Source organism: Toxotes jaculatrix, chromosome 17 (genome assembly GCF_017976425.1).
Source record: "Toxotes jaculatrix isolate fToxJac2 chromosome 17, fToxJac2.pri, whole genome shotgun sequence".
Classification (NCBI taxonomy): Eukaryota; Metazoa; Chordata; class Actinopteri; family Toxotidae; genus Toxotes; species Toxotes jaculatrix.
The window spans coordinates 8,388,558-8,407,136 of record NC_054410.1 but is presented as its reverse complement, the minus strand read 5'-3'; the positions used below and the strand labels follow the sequence as shown (position 1 = coordinate 8,407,136).

General features: G+C 42.1%; 1 protein-coding gene across 1 annotated transcript; it reads right to left on the bottom strand.

The window, feature by feature from the left end:
* Positions 1-345: 345 nt before the first annotated feature.
* On the bottom strand, positions 346-18,346 carry ddhd1a (DDHD domain containing 1a). The gene is made up of 13 exons (XM_041060819.1): positions 17,040-18,346; positions 15,481-15,657; positions 7,586-7,714; positions 6,714-6,861; positions 4,382-4,491; positions 3,777-3,883; positions 3,427-3,689; positions 3,230-3,305; positions 2,783-2,932; positions 2,605-2,669; positions 2,311-2,483; positions 1,465-1,662; positions 346-1,329 (listed from the first exon to the last, which is right to left on the bottom strand). The coding sequence occupies exons 1-13, from the start codon at positions 17,833-17,835 to the stop codon at positions 1,145-1,147; spliced, it is 2,577 nt and encodes an 858-aa protein (XP_040916753.1). The 5' UTR covers positions 17,836-18,346; the 3' UTR covers positions 346-1,144.
* Positions 18,347-18,579: the final 233 nt, after the last annotated feature.

Below are 18,579 nucleotides of genomic sequence, written 5' to 3'. Positions count from 1 at the left end.
GACATCATCAAGAGATTTTTAAACTGCGATCTGGATTCATTAATTGTGTGTAAGAAAATAACTCTACATGCCCAAGCCTGGTTTAAGAACATAGATATGAGTGTCGCAATACAAGCCTCATGTGGCTGTAAACCTCTGTACTTCTCTACCTCTGTGGGGTAGCTGTAACTGTTATAGTAAGAGACATTTTATCCCTAAATACTTAGAGAAAACTGCCAGTTTAGTCACTGAAAACTAAACAAACGAAAATTCTTTTTTAGTTGACTGTGTTGTATAGAAAAGTGGCGATATATAAAGAAAAACAAACTAAAAATGGCATGTTTGCTATGTCTTTCCTTTCTTCTACTTCCAAAACACTGTTAAAGGGATAATGCCCTACGTTTTTGTTCAGAAAAACTAAACAGAAATATTCTTCATGTGTAACATCGTTTGGCTAATTTTGAAAGGCATTGCATTTGCTTGTCAGCATTACGCTTCTGGGATGTAGTAGCCAAAGGTTTATTTCAGAGACACAAATTACTATTTTTAGCATTTATATTTGTCTCTCCTTCACGTCGATGAACTTCAAAAGATCACAGAAATTAAAGTCTCAGAGACCGAGGGTCAGGCAAATGTGTCACAAGGCTCCAGAATGAGTCACTGGGAAGGAGGCTGGATAGAAGCATTAATTAACAGGAAACATATGGACACTTTAACAACAGGCTGCAGCTGTTGATTAAGTTTGAAGACTTGGGGATAAAGTTAGAACTCTGTTTCACTGGGCGCAACAAACTCCAATGCACCAAACTCATTAGACTCTTATTCCACATTTACGTGTAACTCATGGTCATACTGGCAAAGGGGTGCACCTCCTTAGGGGTTCCTGGTCCAACACTGTCACCCTTAGGGTGCACAATTGTGTACAAACTAAACAAAAAGAGACAAAAACGTGCATCTTGGAATGATGTCAGTTTGTCAGTGACGATTCCCAAATGTTAAAAAAAGCTGGATCAAACAAAGATAAAGGAAAGGGATTAGTGTATTTAATCAGTCTGTGCGCATGGGAATTAGATGAACGAAGACTATTTTTGTCAAGAAGATGGAAAAACCCTTTCAGGGTTATAAGACACCATTCAGATGTGTATGTTGTGATGAATGTGCTTTCTCAGTCTGGCTCTGCAGTATCTTGTGCTGGGTCAGAGGGAGTCTTCTGCTTGTAAATGAAGGTCAACAGGAAGAGTGCTATATCATGTGAGCACCAGTAGCCTGTGTGTGAGGTAACTGCTGACCAATAGCGACTCTCCACCATACCTTCACGGAGCTCAAAGTCAATGCGACGCTCCAGCTCCACTGTAAGATAGAAACAGGATAGTTAGTACATACACATGAGTTGATAACATCCTATCAAACTTAACAATGAAGTTCTAACTTCTATAATAAAACTTACTCTGTGACTGTTTAGTATGGACAGGTGAGTGAACTTACATGATGTGTCAGTAGTGGGTGATGTGGGCCGAGCCATGGTGGAGAGGCCATATGCTGACTGGCTTTCAGCCCGCTTCTGCTCCTCTTCCTCAGTGTTTGCCCCTCCCTCGAGTCCTAAAGACACTGAAGGCTGGCTGTTGGAGCGGGAGAAACGTGAGAAGAGGATGCCTCCGATACCTTTCCCTATGCTCGCCGCTCCTACATCGAGGTAGTGTGGAAGGGAGAGAGAGGGGAAAAAGACATGCTGGGTCAGGTGTGGTTAAGAGCAAGACAATACATGGTAGTAATGCATTTTATTTCTCTTTTTATTGTTCTTTAATTCACTTTATTTGAAAATACAGGGGAAGCAAAGTGTATGTGCCCATTCTCCATCTCTCCACATGATGGCACTGTTGCTGTAGAACTATAGTCAATCTGAGCATCTCACATTACTGAACCTCACAAGAGAGAATGGATTACACCTATGCTATGAAGGCAGGAAGTAAAATTTAATTTGCTCAGCTATTTCTCAGGGCCTTCTGCTGCCGTCAGAGCTCATATTATTCCCCTATGCCAGTTTTTTAAAAAAATATTTAAAAAACGTTTTTTTGTCACACAATTCTATGAAATTAAGTATAATTATTATTTTTGTTTTACTCAACAATTTTACAACTTTTCTGGACTAGTATATAATACCAGTACTCACCATGAATCATGCACAGAAAACAGTTTTAGAGTCCTAAATGCAGTTTGGTACTGTACTCTTCACCATGAGGAAGCTTTAAAATCTTTCAAGTAATCTAAAAGACTATTTCAGTTGTGTACAAAATTCAACCTTAATCTGGACCAGAATTAGGAAAGTTGTACCCAGTATGCTGGCTTTGCCCAGACTGGTGATGGATTCTCCATAGTGCCTGCGGGGGAGGACAGGAGAGGTGCTCGGGCTGGGGATGCTCTCAGTGTCAGATGCTGGGTCTTTGACGGGGTTGAGGAACGTTGGCCGGATCTCATTGTAGGGCGTGGGGTTTGTGGCGCTACACCTGATAAAGAGAACAAATCCATACTGTTCAGAACATTCATACTCTTAAAAACATTCTTTGTGAGTACAAGGGAAAATCAGCTGTTTCTGTTGCTGTCAAAATGTCAGACTTAAGCTCTTACCAGTGTATCTGAACAGGTGCAATGTTGTTGTAATGTTTGAGGATGAGGGGCTCCAGTCTGTAGGCCTGTGGAGAGCAATAAAACATCACTTTATGGAACAGATAAATTGTTTCATTATTTGCAAATTATGTCCAAATACATATGGCGCACATGGACTGGGGCAAAAAAAAAAACTGACCACAGGGTCTGTGGGATGGAAGACATTGAAGAGCCTGTTGCAGATGGAGGTGGGCAGGATGTGGTCCTGGTGGCAGCTGGTGCCAGGTCGGATGCCTCTCAGGGCCAAGAACACCGCCAGAGGAGAACCCATGCAGAAAAAGTTATCCACCTGTGAGACAAAAAGTGCAAAAATGATAGGTCCCATATGTCCTAAACAAGGCGTGTATTCATTTCTAGCTTGTTTTCCTATAATAATGGACACATGGAAACAACATGCATCACCAAGTAATTACATAACTATGATAAGTTTACAGAAAGTTAAGTTATAGCATTTGGTGGTGTGCCATCGGTCTTTCTATCATATCCGTGCAACAGAAGCTCTGAAAGCACCATCATTTATCTATTTTGAGTAATGTCATATTGTAATGGTACACATACACTATGTTTAACTAACTGAGCATCTTACCTTAAATTTGAGGGCTGGGGGTGCTGAGGGTTTAGAGGCCTCCAGTGCGAGGAGTTGATTTTCCAGCTCTCGCAACCTGTCAAAAGCAAAAAGCTCATAAACTATAAAAAGAAATTTAAACATTTCTCTTACAGGTCCTACATAGGGGCACACAGATACACGTACAGTTCCTGAGATCTACATTAGCAGAACCCTACCTATTCCTTGTGAGCCGTAGCTGGTCTAAAAGGTGCCTCTCTTCGTAGGACATCCAGTGCAGGTCCAGCTCCTCTTCCACAGCACGATGCTCCTGTAGGCAGAAGCGCACAGGATCCCACCCTGTCATGATGTCGTAGGTGATGACGCAGCCGAGGGAGTGAGACACTATGGACACTTTTCCTCCCCTCTCCTCAAACTCAGGATTTCGGGAGCAGAAAAGCGTGTACAGTCTGTTTAACTCCTGAGTTAGGCCCTTGGTGATCTGGAGAGACAGGAATTGGAGAAGTTTAAAGGAAGAACCGAGTGCAACAGAGATGTCTGAGAGATTTTGGCATTGTGTGACTCTCACCTCGTCCCTGTAAAGGGGGCTGTTGTAGTACATGATGTCCATAGCACTACTGTTGAGGAGATCTCTCAGTCCTCTCACTTTGTCTGGTGTGATCGAGTCTACCGTATCTACAGAAACATACAACCAATATCACAGTTCAAAATATATTAGAGATTTACTGCCATGTGATGGTGCCTGTATTCATATTACAGTAAACTTTTTAAAAACTTTTTTATTTCGTCAGTGTAGAGTTGGTGAGCTCGTGCTCCAATTTTACAACAGTGCCACAAACAATGTTAAAATAAAATAAAAAAATCATGGTTTTAAGAAGATGAAACCAGAGAAACCAGAGTTTTGTCTTTTCTTTTAAATAAATGACTGAAATGATTAATCAGTCATCAAAACTGTTGACAGTTTTCCGTGGATCACCTGATTCATCAACTAATCATTTCAGGACAAGGCTAGATAAATTAACAGTAGATTAATGGATTAGCTTTCCTCATTAGGATGGGAAAGACTGACACATGAGAAGAGCAAGCGCAACAAGGTGCAAACCAAACAAACAAAGAGGAATAAGCACATGCATGCAGTCACATCCATGATGAAGCTCAAAAACACAAGCTAACCTCCATCCAGGGCGAGTTTGGAGCGCCACTCAACAGGCAGGAACTCCACATGCTCCTCTGTGTTCTCTGAAAAATGCTTCTCCTCCATCTTCCTTACGCCCTCCCTCAGCCTGAATGAGGCAATAAAGAGCATACGGTAGATTAGGACAACATTTAGCATTGTATTACTTTAGAGTCTATTTATGTATATCTAAGCTTTATAAAAATTCATACACAAAATGCAGTAAAAGTGTATGATTTAGAAACAGCGTCATCGACATATGGTCTGGGCAGCAGTGTATTATAATGACAGACTGAGTGGATGAGTAACAGTCTCTATGTTTATCTGGCTCTGCCACAGACTGACTAGGGAGTCTGTATTTGCACTCGTTCTCTCACAGACTTTAATGACTGTCTGGAAGAGAAGAATGACGTCCACTTTACTGCTCACTGATGCAGCAGCTTCCCTCATGCAGCACACACACATGCACACACAGTATGGCTGCACTGATGCCAGCATTAGCTTGCAGGATACACTAAATACACAAATAGAGAGAGAGAGAGTGAGGCTGGGTGTTGACATGGGTAAATGGAGGCTGAGAGAGGCTTTTAGACGACTGGTCTTTGAATGAATGAACCTAATGCAGGTTTTGACAGGACTGTCTACTGTGTCTGCAGGGGAACTTAAACGCTCAGAGGGCTGAGTGTTGCATTACAGAGCTTTCTGTGCTGCACCCACAAGAATTGCCTAGCTTTTAGGTTTGCATCAACTGGGCAGTGAGCTTTGACATTCTCGGTTTAGCTAAATATATTTTAAAGAGACACTTCCCGATTTTGTTTTAGATTGTGACAAATGATAATGTCCCAAACCACCACTATTTCCTGTTTCACTGCTGATGATGAAACTTTGAAAGGCACAAAGCTGAAATAAAAAAAAAAAAACAGAACAAGGAACAGGCTAGACATGTCAGGCTGATCTTTCCTCTTGGCTGAGGTAAGTGTGCATGCTGTAATCCACAGGGAGCTGGGAGTGAGGCTTAAAGTGCTCTGCAGCTTGACTTGGTCTACTTTACCTGCTTAGCTGGGCTAAGCTGCGGGCAGTGGCCCCGACGCTACCTTTGTGACACAGAGACACACATGGCACTGGTCCGCACATTCTGTACTACCGCTTGAGGTAGTACTGTAAGGGCCATGGAACAAGGCCAATACAGTGGTGCCACTTGTGTTGTGTCATTGTGACTTCCTAGACCAATATCTACTATTGACAGAGTTCCTCATTAAAACACGAAGTCTATGAAAAAACTCAGCAGGCTGATTAAAGGGTTGGCTGACATTATGGAGACCATGGAGATATCCATCTCTGAAAGTTGAGCCACCTCCTAAATAAAACGGAAGTGAATGGGATTTGTTAAGAATTATATTTGGCACAGCTGGAAATGCAGTGTTTGAAATGTGGATTAATGATGTTGGTGTAACTGGTTAGTCAGTTTAAGTTTTAACACTGGAATATCATGGGTCTGACCAGTATTAGGATGTACCTAGTCTTTGATGTTTCCTGTTGGATTTTTGTTATGTTGCAGCTCAATTTTTTTTTTTGCATTGCATACATATTACACTGTTTCTGTATTTGCTTGTGCTGCAGTGCATGTCCCTGTTCCGTTGTTTTCTCAAGTTTCAGGGCGTATTGCTTTCTTGGCCACCAGACTGTAGGCACATTAACAATAGAAAGAAAAAAGTAAGAGAACAGCAGGAAAAGACAAAGAAAGTGAGAGAGTTGCAGAGAAGAAAGGAGGAGAAGAAAATACAAAGGCTGCAGGTGCAGAGTCATCAAGGGAAATGCTTGAAATAACTCCCTTTCCTTCCTTTGCTGTAACTAGGGTTAGATGAACAAGCCAGGAACTGAACACACAGAAAATACTATAACACTATTCATATCCATTAAAAGGAACAAAGACGGTACCATCCCTTTGTACTTGTGTTGCAACAGACAGAGAAACAAAGTGAAAAAAGGGAAGAAGTGAGCTGTCTTCATAAAAACCACAGGAAAAACAGTATGAAAGAATGAGAAGTGTGAAAGACGGACTGTGTGTGAAAAAGAAGAGAAATGGAACAGACAGCAAACTGACTTCATGGAAATTCAAACATCATATCATCCTAGAGAGATTTTTTCTCACGGTGTACTTAACTTAGATTGGGTATAGATAACGTGCAAATAAAAAAGGTAGAGAGGTGGAAGATGTCCTTTTTAATGATAGATTCTTATGGAATTAAAGTGAAAGCATTGTAGTCTTACCGACAAAAAGATAACATGCAGATCTTCAGTTAAATCATCTTATTAAACCCTGCAACTCACATTCCAGTGTTTTTAATAATGCGTCCCTGGTCCATCTTCTGTCCAATCCCGTGGACCACAAAGACAATGTGTGTAGTCTGAGGGGGTCTGTCCTCAGGTGAGGCCTCCTCAACATAACCCCGATGGAGCCGTGTGCCACTGCTAGAGGCTGGAAGAGGAGAGAGAGGACAGGGTTGGATAGTTATTTATTGTAACCAGTATTTTCTCTATAGCATTGCTAAATAAACACTTCCCTAGTCTATAAATATACAAGTGGTGATGTGGTGTGGTAACGTGCAGTTCTGAGTCCAAAGAGGCTAGTAGGTGAGACATCCCTGCTGTGACGGTGGCCTGAGACTCTGTGGCAGCACTTATAATGTGCCTACAGGGCTGAGTGTGTGTCCTTATTTAGAATCTATAGTCCAGTCGAGTGCTGTGCAGCAAGGTGATAGGAGCCAACGGAATTTACTGCTGTCTGGATAGCACTAAGGAGATTTTCCTTCACTAAGCACTTGTGTGTCGGGGGAGACTAAGATAACCAATGCCAGCTCCTCCTCCTATAATCTGTGAGCAGGAGATGAAAATGTACTGTAGAGCTGGGAGACTCTTAGATCAGATTAGAGTCGTCCATACAGATCAAACATCAGACCGCGAGTTAAACAGCAGTTGCCTTCTTTTCAGTTACACCTGGGCCATTTGATCAAACCTGGTCCCTGAAAATAGCAGATGGACACTGCGTGATTTTCTGGGCTAATCCATTTAAGAGACTGAACTGTACCCAGCCATGTTTAAGTAACTGTGAGCAAATGGTTGTTAATACTAGCAAATGACTGCGCACTGCAAATGCAACAATAAGGATGCCATTTGTGCGTTAGGGGTGGGTGATTACAAACCTTTGGAGAAGCCCAGTTTCTGGGTGACGGTGCGAGCAATTTTGGAAGTGGTGGCATCGCTGTAGAGGTAGACCTCATCCACGCTGTGCCAGTCCACATGGGTCCGACTCAGCTTCAGACTGTGGATGGCTGTAGGAAGGGGCAGTGAGAGAGGAGTGAGCGAATGAATGGACAGAGGAAAAGGAGGAGGGCATTATTGGAAGATGGTGTGGGAAATTGGGCAAAGAGGTGGGAAAATTAGGGAAACAGGTGAAGAAAAAAGGTTCGCCAACACAAAGTACTGTGATTACAAATTTTAGGGAGAGTACAGAGGGAGAGAAACCAAATACATCATAATAATTACACCAAGTTATGATCATCTTAAACGCAGTAAAAAAAAAAGCAAATGTCTATGGATCAATCTACGTGAACAGCTCAATCAAATGCAGTGCGGAGCATTGATCTGCAGGTGGAAAAAAAACACATTAAACTATCACACACACCATGATCCCATATTTCAGCTCTTTCTTGTGTGTCATGCTCGTGTATTATCACTCTGAGTAGACTGGAGATGCATATTTATTTTTAATAAATTTATGTGCTTGTGATATGTAAATTCATTTTTACTTCAGGTAAAGTTTTTCTCCAGGTTGTCAAAGTGTGAGATACAGTGACTAGAACAAGTAAGAGCTGAGGTATGGCGAGAGAGTCAACACAATTTACTACAGAGCGATAAATGAAACTGGTTGACTTGAGAGGGTTATTTATGTCCCTGCACCATGTCCTTTAGATGTCCTGTGCAGTCAAGTTCATCTGAATGAGTTTGGTGGAAGACTTTGGCATAGATCCGGTGCACAGTCATGGCTCTTTGTACTGCTCTGAACCAATCTAGGGACTAAAACCCTTCAGAACAGGGTAAAGCACTTGGAGAAACGCAATGTCCCAGATGACCTTCTTGCTAGCTTGAAATAATACTGCCCCACTAACAAAGAAAATTGAAATGGTATAAGTAGTACAAGAGATATTATTACTTTAGTGTTTCAAGAAGAAAACTGACAGCTGAAGACTTAACTGAATGTCTTTTGTACATACTGTATAGTGTTATGTGACATATATTGGACATGCACTGGCTTGGTCTACATGACAGAAGTAAGAAAGACATCTTTCAAGAAATTTAAAAAATTTGCGCTCTCTTCCCACTTCCCATGTAAATTAATAAAACAAAATATGCTGCATACCAACAGACTCCATGTGTTTGTGAGTCAAATGGTGGGGTTAAGCTGGGCCTCTGTCGCCTGGCAGGCTAATTTCTTCATTGGACAAGCATGACTGGTGGGTAATGAGAGGTCAAGCAATTATTGCACCTTAACTGGGACCTGTTTACTCTGAGTGCAACCAGTGTGAAAATGAAAGACTGCCTCTAAAAAGGAGGACGAGCAGGGTCTGGAGGAAGAAGACAAGGAACAGAGGTGTTGGACTTAAGGGAACTGGTCAAATTTGGAATAACAAAGGGAGTAACATTTTTCCCAGCCAGATAAAATAAGAAAGCACATGTCCTGAGGTGAGAGATTCAATAGCATACACAGCTTCTTCTCTCACACATTTCCATTTATCTTTGCAGATCCTCAAATGAAAACACTCAACACCAAAGAAAACGTGCTTAGCCTCTACCACAACACAGCACATCACTAAACTGTTCTATGACAGCAGCAGTGAGGGGAAAGTTCAACTCTTCTGAGAAGAGCACCTTTCATCGTCCAGTTTGGCTTCATCTTAAACAGTTTAAAGTGGCCTCTTGTTCTCACCTACCTCATGGACTCACAGGTGAAGACACAAAAGAAAAGTAAGATGGTGTGTGAGATGAGACTTTCAACTGTTGAACAAAGAGGGCCACTTCAGACTGTTGAGCTTCACTGATAGCTACGTCCACTGTAAAACAGGAGGTCTTAGAGACCAGCTAGAATATGCCAGTTAGCTGGTTTTATTAATATCAAATGCTAGCTTGATGGAACTTAAAAGGGAAAATGTAGCCAGTTAGATGGAGTGATGGTTAGGGTTTTTTTTTTACAAAGACACTTCCTGTATTACAATGCAAAGGAGCAGGGGATCAAAGTGTACGGATGAGCTGGCAGTCAACCAAGAAAGGTTAAAGAGTTCAGTGAGATAGCTCTCTAACAGCTGTGTCTGTCACAATTCTCTTCTAAGGAAAGAAATCAGTATGGCAACATATCAGCTTCATTCCCCTCATAAGGTTCTCCCACACTTTGTAGGGAAGGACAAGACAGAATACTAGTGCAATGTTAATGTAAAGTTTGTAATACTCTCAACCCAGGTGTTGTGTTATGTTGGAAAAATCACAGGTCTCTATTGAGGTCTACTTTGGACGCTAGGCTTTAGGTCAATAGCCATTTGGATTAACTATGAGATGGGGACACTGACCCCGGGGACTTCACTGCTCAGCATTTTTGATGAGGGTCAATGCACCAATAACTAGGACAGTGATGGACCTCTAAGAGGCCGACTCCACACAATGTGTTTGGGGGCTATGGTAAATGGCCACAATGGCTCCTCTGTTCAGCTCATCGCTTGTGCTTGGCTCTCAACAGAGTGCTTTGTTCACTGCCCTTAGTGCAGGAGCTAGTGATGGTGGTTCATTAATGACGGTCATACTGCCAGAAGGGATGAGAGAAAGAAAGCATTGAGAGAGAAAGTGGGAGACAGGGATGGAGAGATGAAAAGGGGGTAAAGAAGGGTGGCTTTTTTGAGGACCATCTTATTCATTCCAGAACCACTGGTTTAAGGGGTCTTGCCCTAGAAGTTGACTGAACCATTTTGTCTAATCATTAGCAAGGAGATGAGAGACAGTTTGAAAGTTTCCTCAAAAAGCAGTAACAGCTAGAGCACTACTACCAAACCCTGGACCACGGCACAAAGGAAGAAGTTCTAGCTACTAGGCCCAGTTAAGGCTGCAACAGAAAACTAAATAGAGCAAGCCAAACCCATTTTGACACAACCATTTCTAACTGAGCCTAGTTCTAGCTCTAAGTACTAGATTTCAAAGGTCTGAACCACAAACAAAACGGAAATCTAGCTCCACAGACACCTAGGTTCTACGAGAAAAGAGGGTATAAACTAGCAGACCTAGTGCAGCAGAAGGAAAATAAAAAGAAACAAAAGAACAGAGAACAAAAACTTGGTATTTTACAGTACCTTGACAGCGTTTGCGCTTGTGACATGTAGTTCTAGCACTCGTCTGATATCCACTCCATTTGAACAGAAAAGGGAGGTAGAAAGGGGGCAGGTGGGAGAGAACTAACAACCGACAGAGAGTAAGTAACGGCCATCACTGTGGCGTCAGTCACACAAGCTACCACTGTCATCACTCTTGAACAGGCCTATCCATCAAGTAGCGCTGCGATCAGGTTACCACTTCAAGGCCCTGGATACCGAACCTGTACTGGTTACTGGCAGGGCCTGGTGGCTGCAGGCAGAGATCATGAAAATATCTTTGCTGTTGAAACCATGCTTTAGTAAATGGCTGAGGTATAAGTCAGTCTACAGCCCAAAGTGCAGCGCTTCTTGACATACGCCCAAGATGACTGAGGAAGCTATATAATTATTACAGAAATCTACTGTCATCACTGTGAAAACTAAACAAAAAATTAATCATCATTTCTATTAAATCTTTAACTTTTGTGTATGTGTAACACAACCACTGGTAAGTTTCTGGAAAATACAGCATTATTGGAAAACATTCTGTGGGTTGAATGCTTAAATGTCACAGGTGGAACAAATATCCTTTGGAGGACAACAATGTTTTTGCACACTGTACATGACTAAACTATGAAGAAACTATAAAAAAAAATCAAATTGCATTGTAAATCAAGAGGAACAAAGTTATTGAACATTTCAAGACAATTTGTAAAAAAGTGAGACACCCTTTCAGCATCTAGCATCATTTATGTTTCCATTTGGGTTCATGAATAATTTATACTTTGCATATTAGAACTGACCATTGACTACAATGATACAGAGAACAATGGCTGAATTGTATTTTGTGGAAACATGAAAAATTATACTGCAAATTGTTACCTGAGCCAAGTTAAGATGTGCCTGGCAGTGCTATTGTTATTTTTCATAAACATAAACAAAACGTGCTGAACCTGTTCCTGTAATGATGCTGTAATGGTATTGTAATTGGAGTCAGAAATGTTAGTATTGGTCAAAAAGCGAAACAATGCCTGGTAAATACTTTTTCCACCAACACAAATGACTTTATATAAAAACTGAAATAATCGTTTTCTCTGAGTGATTAAACTGGCCCAAGTGGCGAATGGTTTGATAACTAAATAATCTAATTTTATTTTCCTTGTGAAAGAATGACAATTTTACAACAGGTTGGATGATATACACATTAAACTCTTACAAATATTAACACTGATGGACAGAAACTACAGCTGGGTTGGTAAACATTCGCTGCATTGAGATAATTAGTTACATTTGTGTATCTGTATGTTAATTTTAAACAATTAAATACAAATTAAAACCACACTGAAGCTCAGTTATACAAAGTTCTACAACACTACATTGCATTAAATCACTGAGTGAGTGGCTTGATCTGATATTTAAAAACATCTACTCAGCATTTGTTAATCAAATCAGTCAAGTCCACAAGTCTCAGATCTGACTACATCGTTCATTCTGTGGATCAGACTTGCAAATGTCAGCAGTGTCTCTCTCAGCAGAGGTGAAAGGCTGAGGAGGAGGAGAGACCTGCTGAGTGCACAGGATGTTTATTTGCTGTAAAAGCTATCAGTGAAGTCCATTTGGCCATTACAGCACTGATGGATCTATCCATAAGTAGGTGTTCCCTAATGATTGGGATACTCAGTATGCATGGCATCCTCATTATAAGGATCAGGAACACAAAACCTTTATTTGTACAGTAGATTATAGTATGTGTCAGTCCTTAGGGTTGAGGACACACATGACATTTACATCACCCAAAGGCACAACTGGTCAACAAACAAGCATTTCCAGATCAGACCAAACAAGACTATCTATTGTTTTTGCAATGAGCAGTGGGACTTTTTGTCTTTGCGACCTGATGATTTCAAACATATTTGATATCTTAAAAATAGGCAATGTCCAAGTCTGATAGACAAATGTGGGCACACAAGACAATGGATGAATAGTTCAAATATTCAGTAGCTAGTTATAAGATGTGTAGTTAGTGTTTGGTTCCTTTTAAGGATGAGTCATCAGTCATTAGTCACGCAGTGTGCTCCCAGCCTCATGTGCTGGTTAAATAAATACGTACCTGAATACATACTGTGCACAAACACACTTGTAAGCCTTGCCTACCTCGAAAATACCAAAAGTATTATTCTAACAAATGACCCTGTGCCCTGCCTGCTGTGGGCTGGCTTTAATTTTCCTTGACATCTGAAAAGCATAACTGACTGGGGCACACCCTACAGTTTCCACCATAGGATTACTCTTCAATACTGACATTCACAGAAAGTGGAAAAGCTTAAAGTTAATGAATGAGATGTTCTCCTAATGTTTTTTTTTAATTCTTTCTTTTTTTCCTATGTCATATTCAGCAGAATTGCAATTCATGCAGCAAAATTATAAATAACGTTTACTTCAGTCAGACTTGAAAATGACATTGGTTCCACTGATCAAACTTGGGCAATGGAAACCAAAACATTAAAAGACAATTAATGAAATCCACCAACTGTAATGGCCTTGGGGCCATTTTTTGACTTAACTGAATAACTGAAATAAAAGCTGTGGCTTCCTCTCTGACGCCACAAGCTCACCATCTGTGACCACTCTCAGCTTTCTTACAACAACTGTCATTGTTCGGAGAAAGATAAGTGTGACTGACTGGCTTATGACTCACAAAGAATAAGCAGAAATGTACATTTGTATCATGACAGGACATACCAGGACATTCCTGCACTTTCTGTACTAAGCAGTAGTCCTGCCCACACTGTGATGTTATGCCTGCATAGCATGCTGGTATGCTGATCATATGTCTTCTGCTTCACTAACCTTTAGTCTCAGTGAGCTATTGAAGCACAAGGAGAAGGGCAGAGAAAAAGAGAGCGGAGATAGATAGAGAGAGAGAGAGAGAGAGAGAGAGAGAGAGAGAGAGAGAGAGAGAGAGAGAGAGAGAGAGAGGTAGCACAGGAAATGTAAGTACTGCAGCAATTTCAGAGCCTGGCTGACTGGCTTTATGATCCATTTATCTACTGTAATGTAGTCCGAGGTAGCCTTCTTATGTCTCCCAGTGCATTAGATTTATTAATTCCAAGATAAAATACTCTACTGTAAAGGCTCCCTCGAACAATGGCCCAAACAAGGTGAATTAACAGGATCTATCTCTTGTTTTATTCTAACACTGCTAAATATAGGAGTGGAACACAAAGGCTGGGGAAAGGTACTTAAAACATGCTGACTGTTCTCATTTCTGACATTTACATTAAATGGTAAAGTTGTGTGAAAATAAGACAACAACAGAGTTTAAATAGTAAAATTATCTATGTGTTGTACACTGGATGGGTGTCCAAGTGAACAATCTGGATGCCCTTGCACAGTATTTCACACCCCTTGCAGATAATCTGACAATGATCCCTCTGTCCTCTGAGACTGTTTATATGCCTACGTGCATATACAGATCTTTTGGTGTCCATGTGTACATGTGCACCACTGCTTGTGGAACAGAAGTGACCCTGCAGTTTTCTCTCTATGTTTCTGTGATGCAATTTTAGTGAAGGTGGCAGTGAATACAGTGAATACATGACCCAAGTGGTGACCTTCCTCTCCTCTGTTAATAGTTTGGTTTACAGGGCTTACTTCATTCTGAGTAGGAGGTAGTGACAGTGTCCTGACCTGTCTGCTATGATGCACTGTTGCAAACACAAACACTGTTACAGGAACTATGGGTAATTGGATATAATTATATGTTATAACTGAGCTGCCGCTCATTGATTTAGTATTTATGTTTCAGATTCCTTTGATGATGTTTTGAAGCATGTTTCTGTTTTTCTCACTCATATTCGGTCAGCTCTTACAACGCAGACCAAACATTTTCTCGCTCTCTTTAACAGTTGCTGCATCTTTTTCTCTGCTTCTCTCTATTTATCTGCCACATTCACACACCCACACATTCATCACCACAGAAGGTCCTGTAGATCTGGCTGCCGTAAGGAGACTGCTGAATCAAAGAACCTCTTTCTTATTGCTTTTCACAGCTAAAGCCTGCTACATCTCGCCCGAGCCAGCCCTGCGAGGGAGACGTGCCAGAGTGAAGAATGCCAGAATGAGCTGCACCTGCTTTACATTGGGAGGATGACATGACAAACTCTTCACACACAGGAATGGAGGCACCTGCTCCATTCATTTCTCTTGACTGTGCATCGATGCTACAGCAGGCAGGGCTGTCACATAATTCACTATTTGTGACTCACAATTCTTTTCTTCTGGCTTTGTTGTGAGGACGATGACTTTACTTTTAAATGGAATGTATATCTAATAACACCCAGCGGAGCCTTTAATCTCCTCGCTGTCCTAGCACAGCACAGTGTAGGTGTTATTTTACGAGATACTGCCTGCCTGGAATAAAAAATACTTCAGTCAGTGACTCCACCTGTAAAGGAGTGCACAACTTTTATGTTACTGGTTTACAATAAGGTGTTTTGGCCTTTTGTTTCCACCATAAACCTCACTCTGACTCTATAACACACCTGCTTTTATAGATTCAAACCTTAGTTACCAGAATGGGTGATTCAGTGCTGTGTTGTTTAAAAGATCTCATACAGTTTGTTGCTTTTGAGATTTACAACATTCTGCTGCCCTAAAATTACGACATTCTTTCTCTTCTACCCATGCCCTTCCCATTCTCTCACCATCTTTGCTATCGACAGTCCTGACCACCAAATCCGTCTCGAATGTGTCTTGCATCTGTTGCCCACGGAAATGGTTCAGGTGCTCCTGCTCGATGAGGTCACTCTCATCTTCCTCTAACGGGAGCCAGGTACCGTCAATAAACCACTGGCCTCTCATCACGGAAATATGGTCTTGTTCTGCAAGATAGTAAAAATATAAGAGATTTATTCTCAGATACAAAACGATAACTTGAGTGTGAGGACAGACATTTTGAAGCAAGTCTTCCGAATCCAGGAGACTGAGGAGCCTTGTCTTTTTGTTTGGGGTGAAATGCAAGTATAAATAAGTTACATTATCATTTTATTTTGATAATGTAAGCACCATTTTTACCACAGTCACTCTCTAGGAACTGACTCCTATTCAGTGTGTGTTGGATGACGTAAATTGATTTCCATCTAACTCAACAAATCTGGAAATACCAGAAGGGCCAAGTCTCAGCGGCTTATGAAGCAAGGCCAGCTTTGATTACAGTCTTGAGTGACATTATTAACTGATTCTCTGGTGGTGAATACAAGTGTAAAAGCAGAGCTGAATGTAGGCACGCTTCCCAAAATACAAGGGCTTTTCTGTGCTGAGTGAGACTGCCCATCTGGACAAAAGTAAAAACAGATCAACACACTCTTATCTGCAAACACAGAAGCCCACCAAAACATTAAGGCTAAGATAGTTGCACAAGAAAGACACACTGATAGAGGTAAACAGTAGATTACAGTCACTCATTTGTTAAGGTGGTTTATATCTGGTTAGAGAAGATAAGTCTGTAAGCTTCACACAACGTGATGTTTGAGGTTCCCATGAAATGACAAGTGACCTTTTCACCTTGTTTTCTAAACTTACATGTCACGTTAGCATCTAAGACACTGAGTTAGCAGTATTACAGGCCAACCTGAAACAGCGCAGCGAGGGTCTGAACTGACTCTGAAGGACTTACATCCACAGCATGAACATTCAGGAAAATAACTGCTTCTCTAAATGTCACTTGGCGTTAACCTTCAAAAGAACCAGCTACCCATGAACCCTTTCATCGAGGTCAGGTTTTCCGAGGCTCTATAGTAACTGCCTTCATTTGTTCCCTGCCTTTTCCAGGAAACATCCATGAATTAGTTAGTGCAGATCAGCTGAGCCCAATAGACTGACTTCCTGGGCTGTTCAGATGCTCCCAAAAGACCAGACTAACTAACTGCTTAGCCAGAAGAAATACTGCAAAACTATGCAGGAATCAGCAATTAACTAAGCCGATTGAATAATCATCAGCTAGTTTGTGTCTTATATGGGAGCAGGGATGAATGTTGCTTGCAATGAGTCTCTGAATAAGTGCCTTGTGACTTGTGAGTGGCTGTGGGTCATTAATCTGTATGCTGTCATCCATGAATTATACATAAATGAGGTATATGTACACAAAAGGACTTAAAGCCTATGGACATGCACTCAGTTAGTGGTGCCAGCAGCTACATAAGTTGTGACTGATGCAGAGCATAATTATGACTTTACAGAGAGACTGACTGATTATGATACTCACGTTTCCAGTAAACGGGATAGCATTCCCTCTCTTTAATATCCACCTCATAGAGCCCTCCCCGGACACACACGGGCTCAACATAGATTTCAATGCTGTCAGGGTCCCTCTCATCTGAGGACACGGTGGATGTGTCCAGGGACCCCCGGCCTCCGTGCACACTGCTGGTCCTGGTTTCCACTGGCACTGCACCGTTCAGCCCTCTGCTCTCCACACGGTTATTGGTGCACTCTTCCTCCCCGCCGCTGACCCGGGATCTTGCAGCACCAGGGTTCAGCTCGTTGTATTTCCGAAACATAAGCTCAATTTTAAGCGAATCATGTCCGACAAATGGCTTCCAAGTCTTCTTGTCCTCTTTGTAGAACCATCGCACCTCCTCGGGTCCGAGCTCCGTGACCACCTCGTTGAAGCGGTGTCTGGAGCTGTTGGACCTCGACCTCTTTCTCCTCTCGAACAGCGGACCAGCGCTGTTGCCATCGTTGTCGCTGTACTCCAGAGAGCTGCTGGCGAGGTAGGCTCCCGGGGAGTTCAGGTCCAACAACAACCCGCTCTGGGCGCCGTGGTGTCCGGCGTGTAGAAGCGGCAGGTGTCCGTCCAGTCCCGACTGGACCGAGGACATCCCAGCCTGCATCGTGTCGTCCATGGGACTCATCTTGTGATAGCACGAAAACGCATCGCTTCCCAAACCCCACTCCTTGTTGTTGTTGGTAGTGTTAACGCTGACCGGTGAGCCTTTCCCGTCGGTGCCCAAAGAAGAGCTACAAGAGGAGGTTTTGGTTGTAAAATTGGAACTGCTCATAACTACCTGAGCACCCCAACCCCACTGTCACCTCCTCGTCTGTCACTACCCCTTGTCAAAGCCCTCACTACTTCGCATCGGCTATCACAACATTCCACACAAAGTCTGAGCTAAAATGAAAATTTAAACAAACCTAAAGCCCTCCACGCAAGCTCCCACCGCATTCCATTGAGTGTACCGCTGCTACATCACCTTGTTAGCTTGCTAGCCGGCTAAGCTAACGAAGCTGGCTGGACAACTCGGAGCCTAGCGTACTATTAGCAACTCCGCAACGTTACAACCGGGAAACCTGTCCTCAACCTTCTTTCTCCTCCTCTAACTAACTGACACAAACCCGTCTCAAACCACTTTCCCGTCAACGTGTCGCTTTAATCCGACTCCATAGGAGTAAAACTGAAGTCACCATACTTTGACTGTTCCGGGTCTCAGCGGAATTTCACATTCATTCGTTGTCCAAACAAACCTTGCATGGAGACAACGCTGTAGTATGCGTGTGTGTGTGTGTGTGTGGCTTGACAGCTGACGCACAGATCACAGGATTCATTCGTGAACGCGCACGTAGAAATTACTCGTACATGACGACACCCACCCCATCCAATCCCCATCCCCCACCCCATCCCACATTCATAAAACGCATTCTTCTTGTTGTGCACTAGATGGAGACAATCACCTATTAATGGTTACAGGCAGTGCTTTAATTGCTTACGACTTGAAATAACACGACCTGCCGCTAGAGTGCAGCAA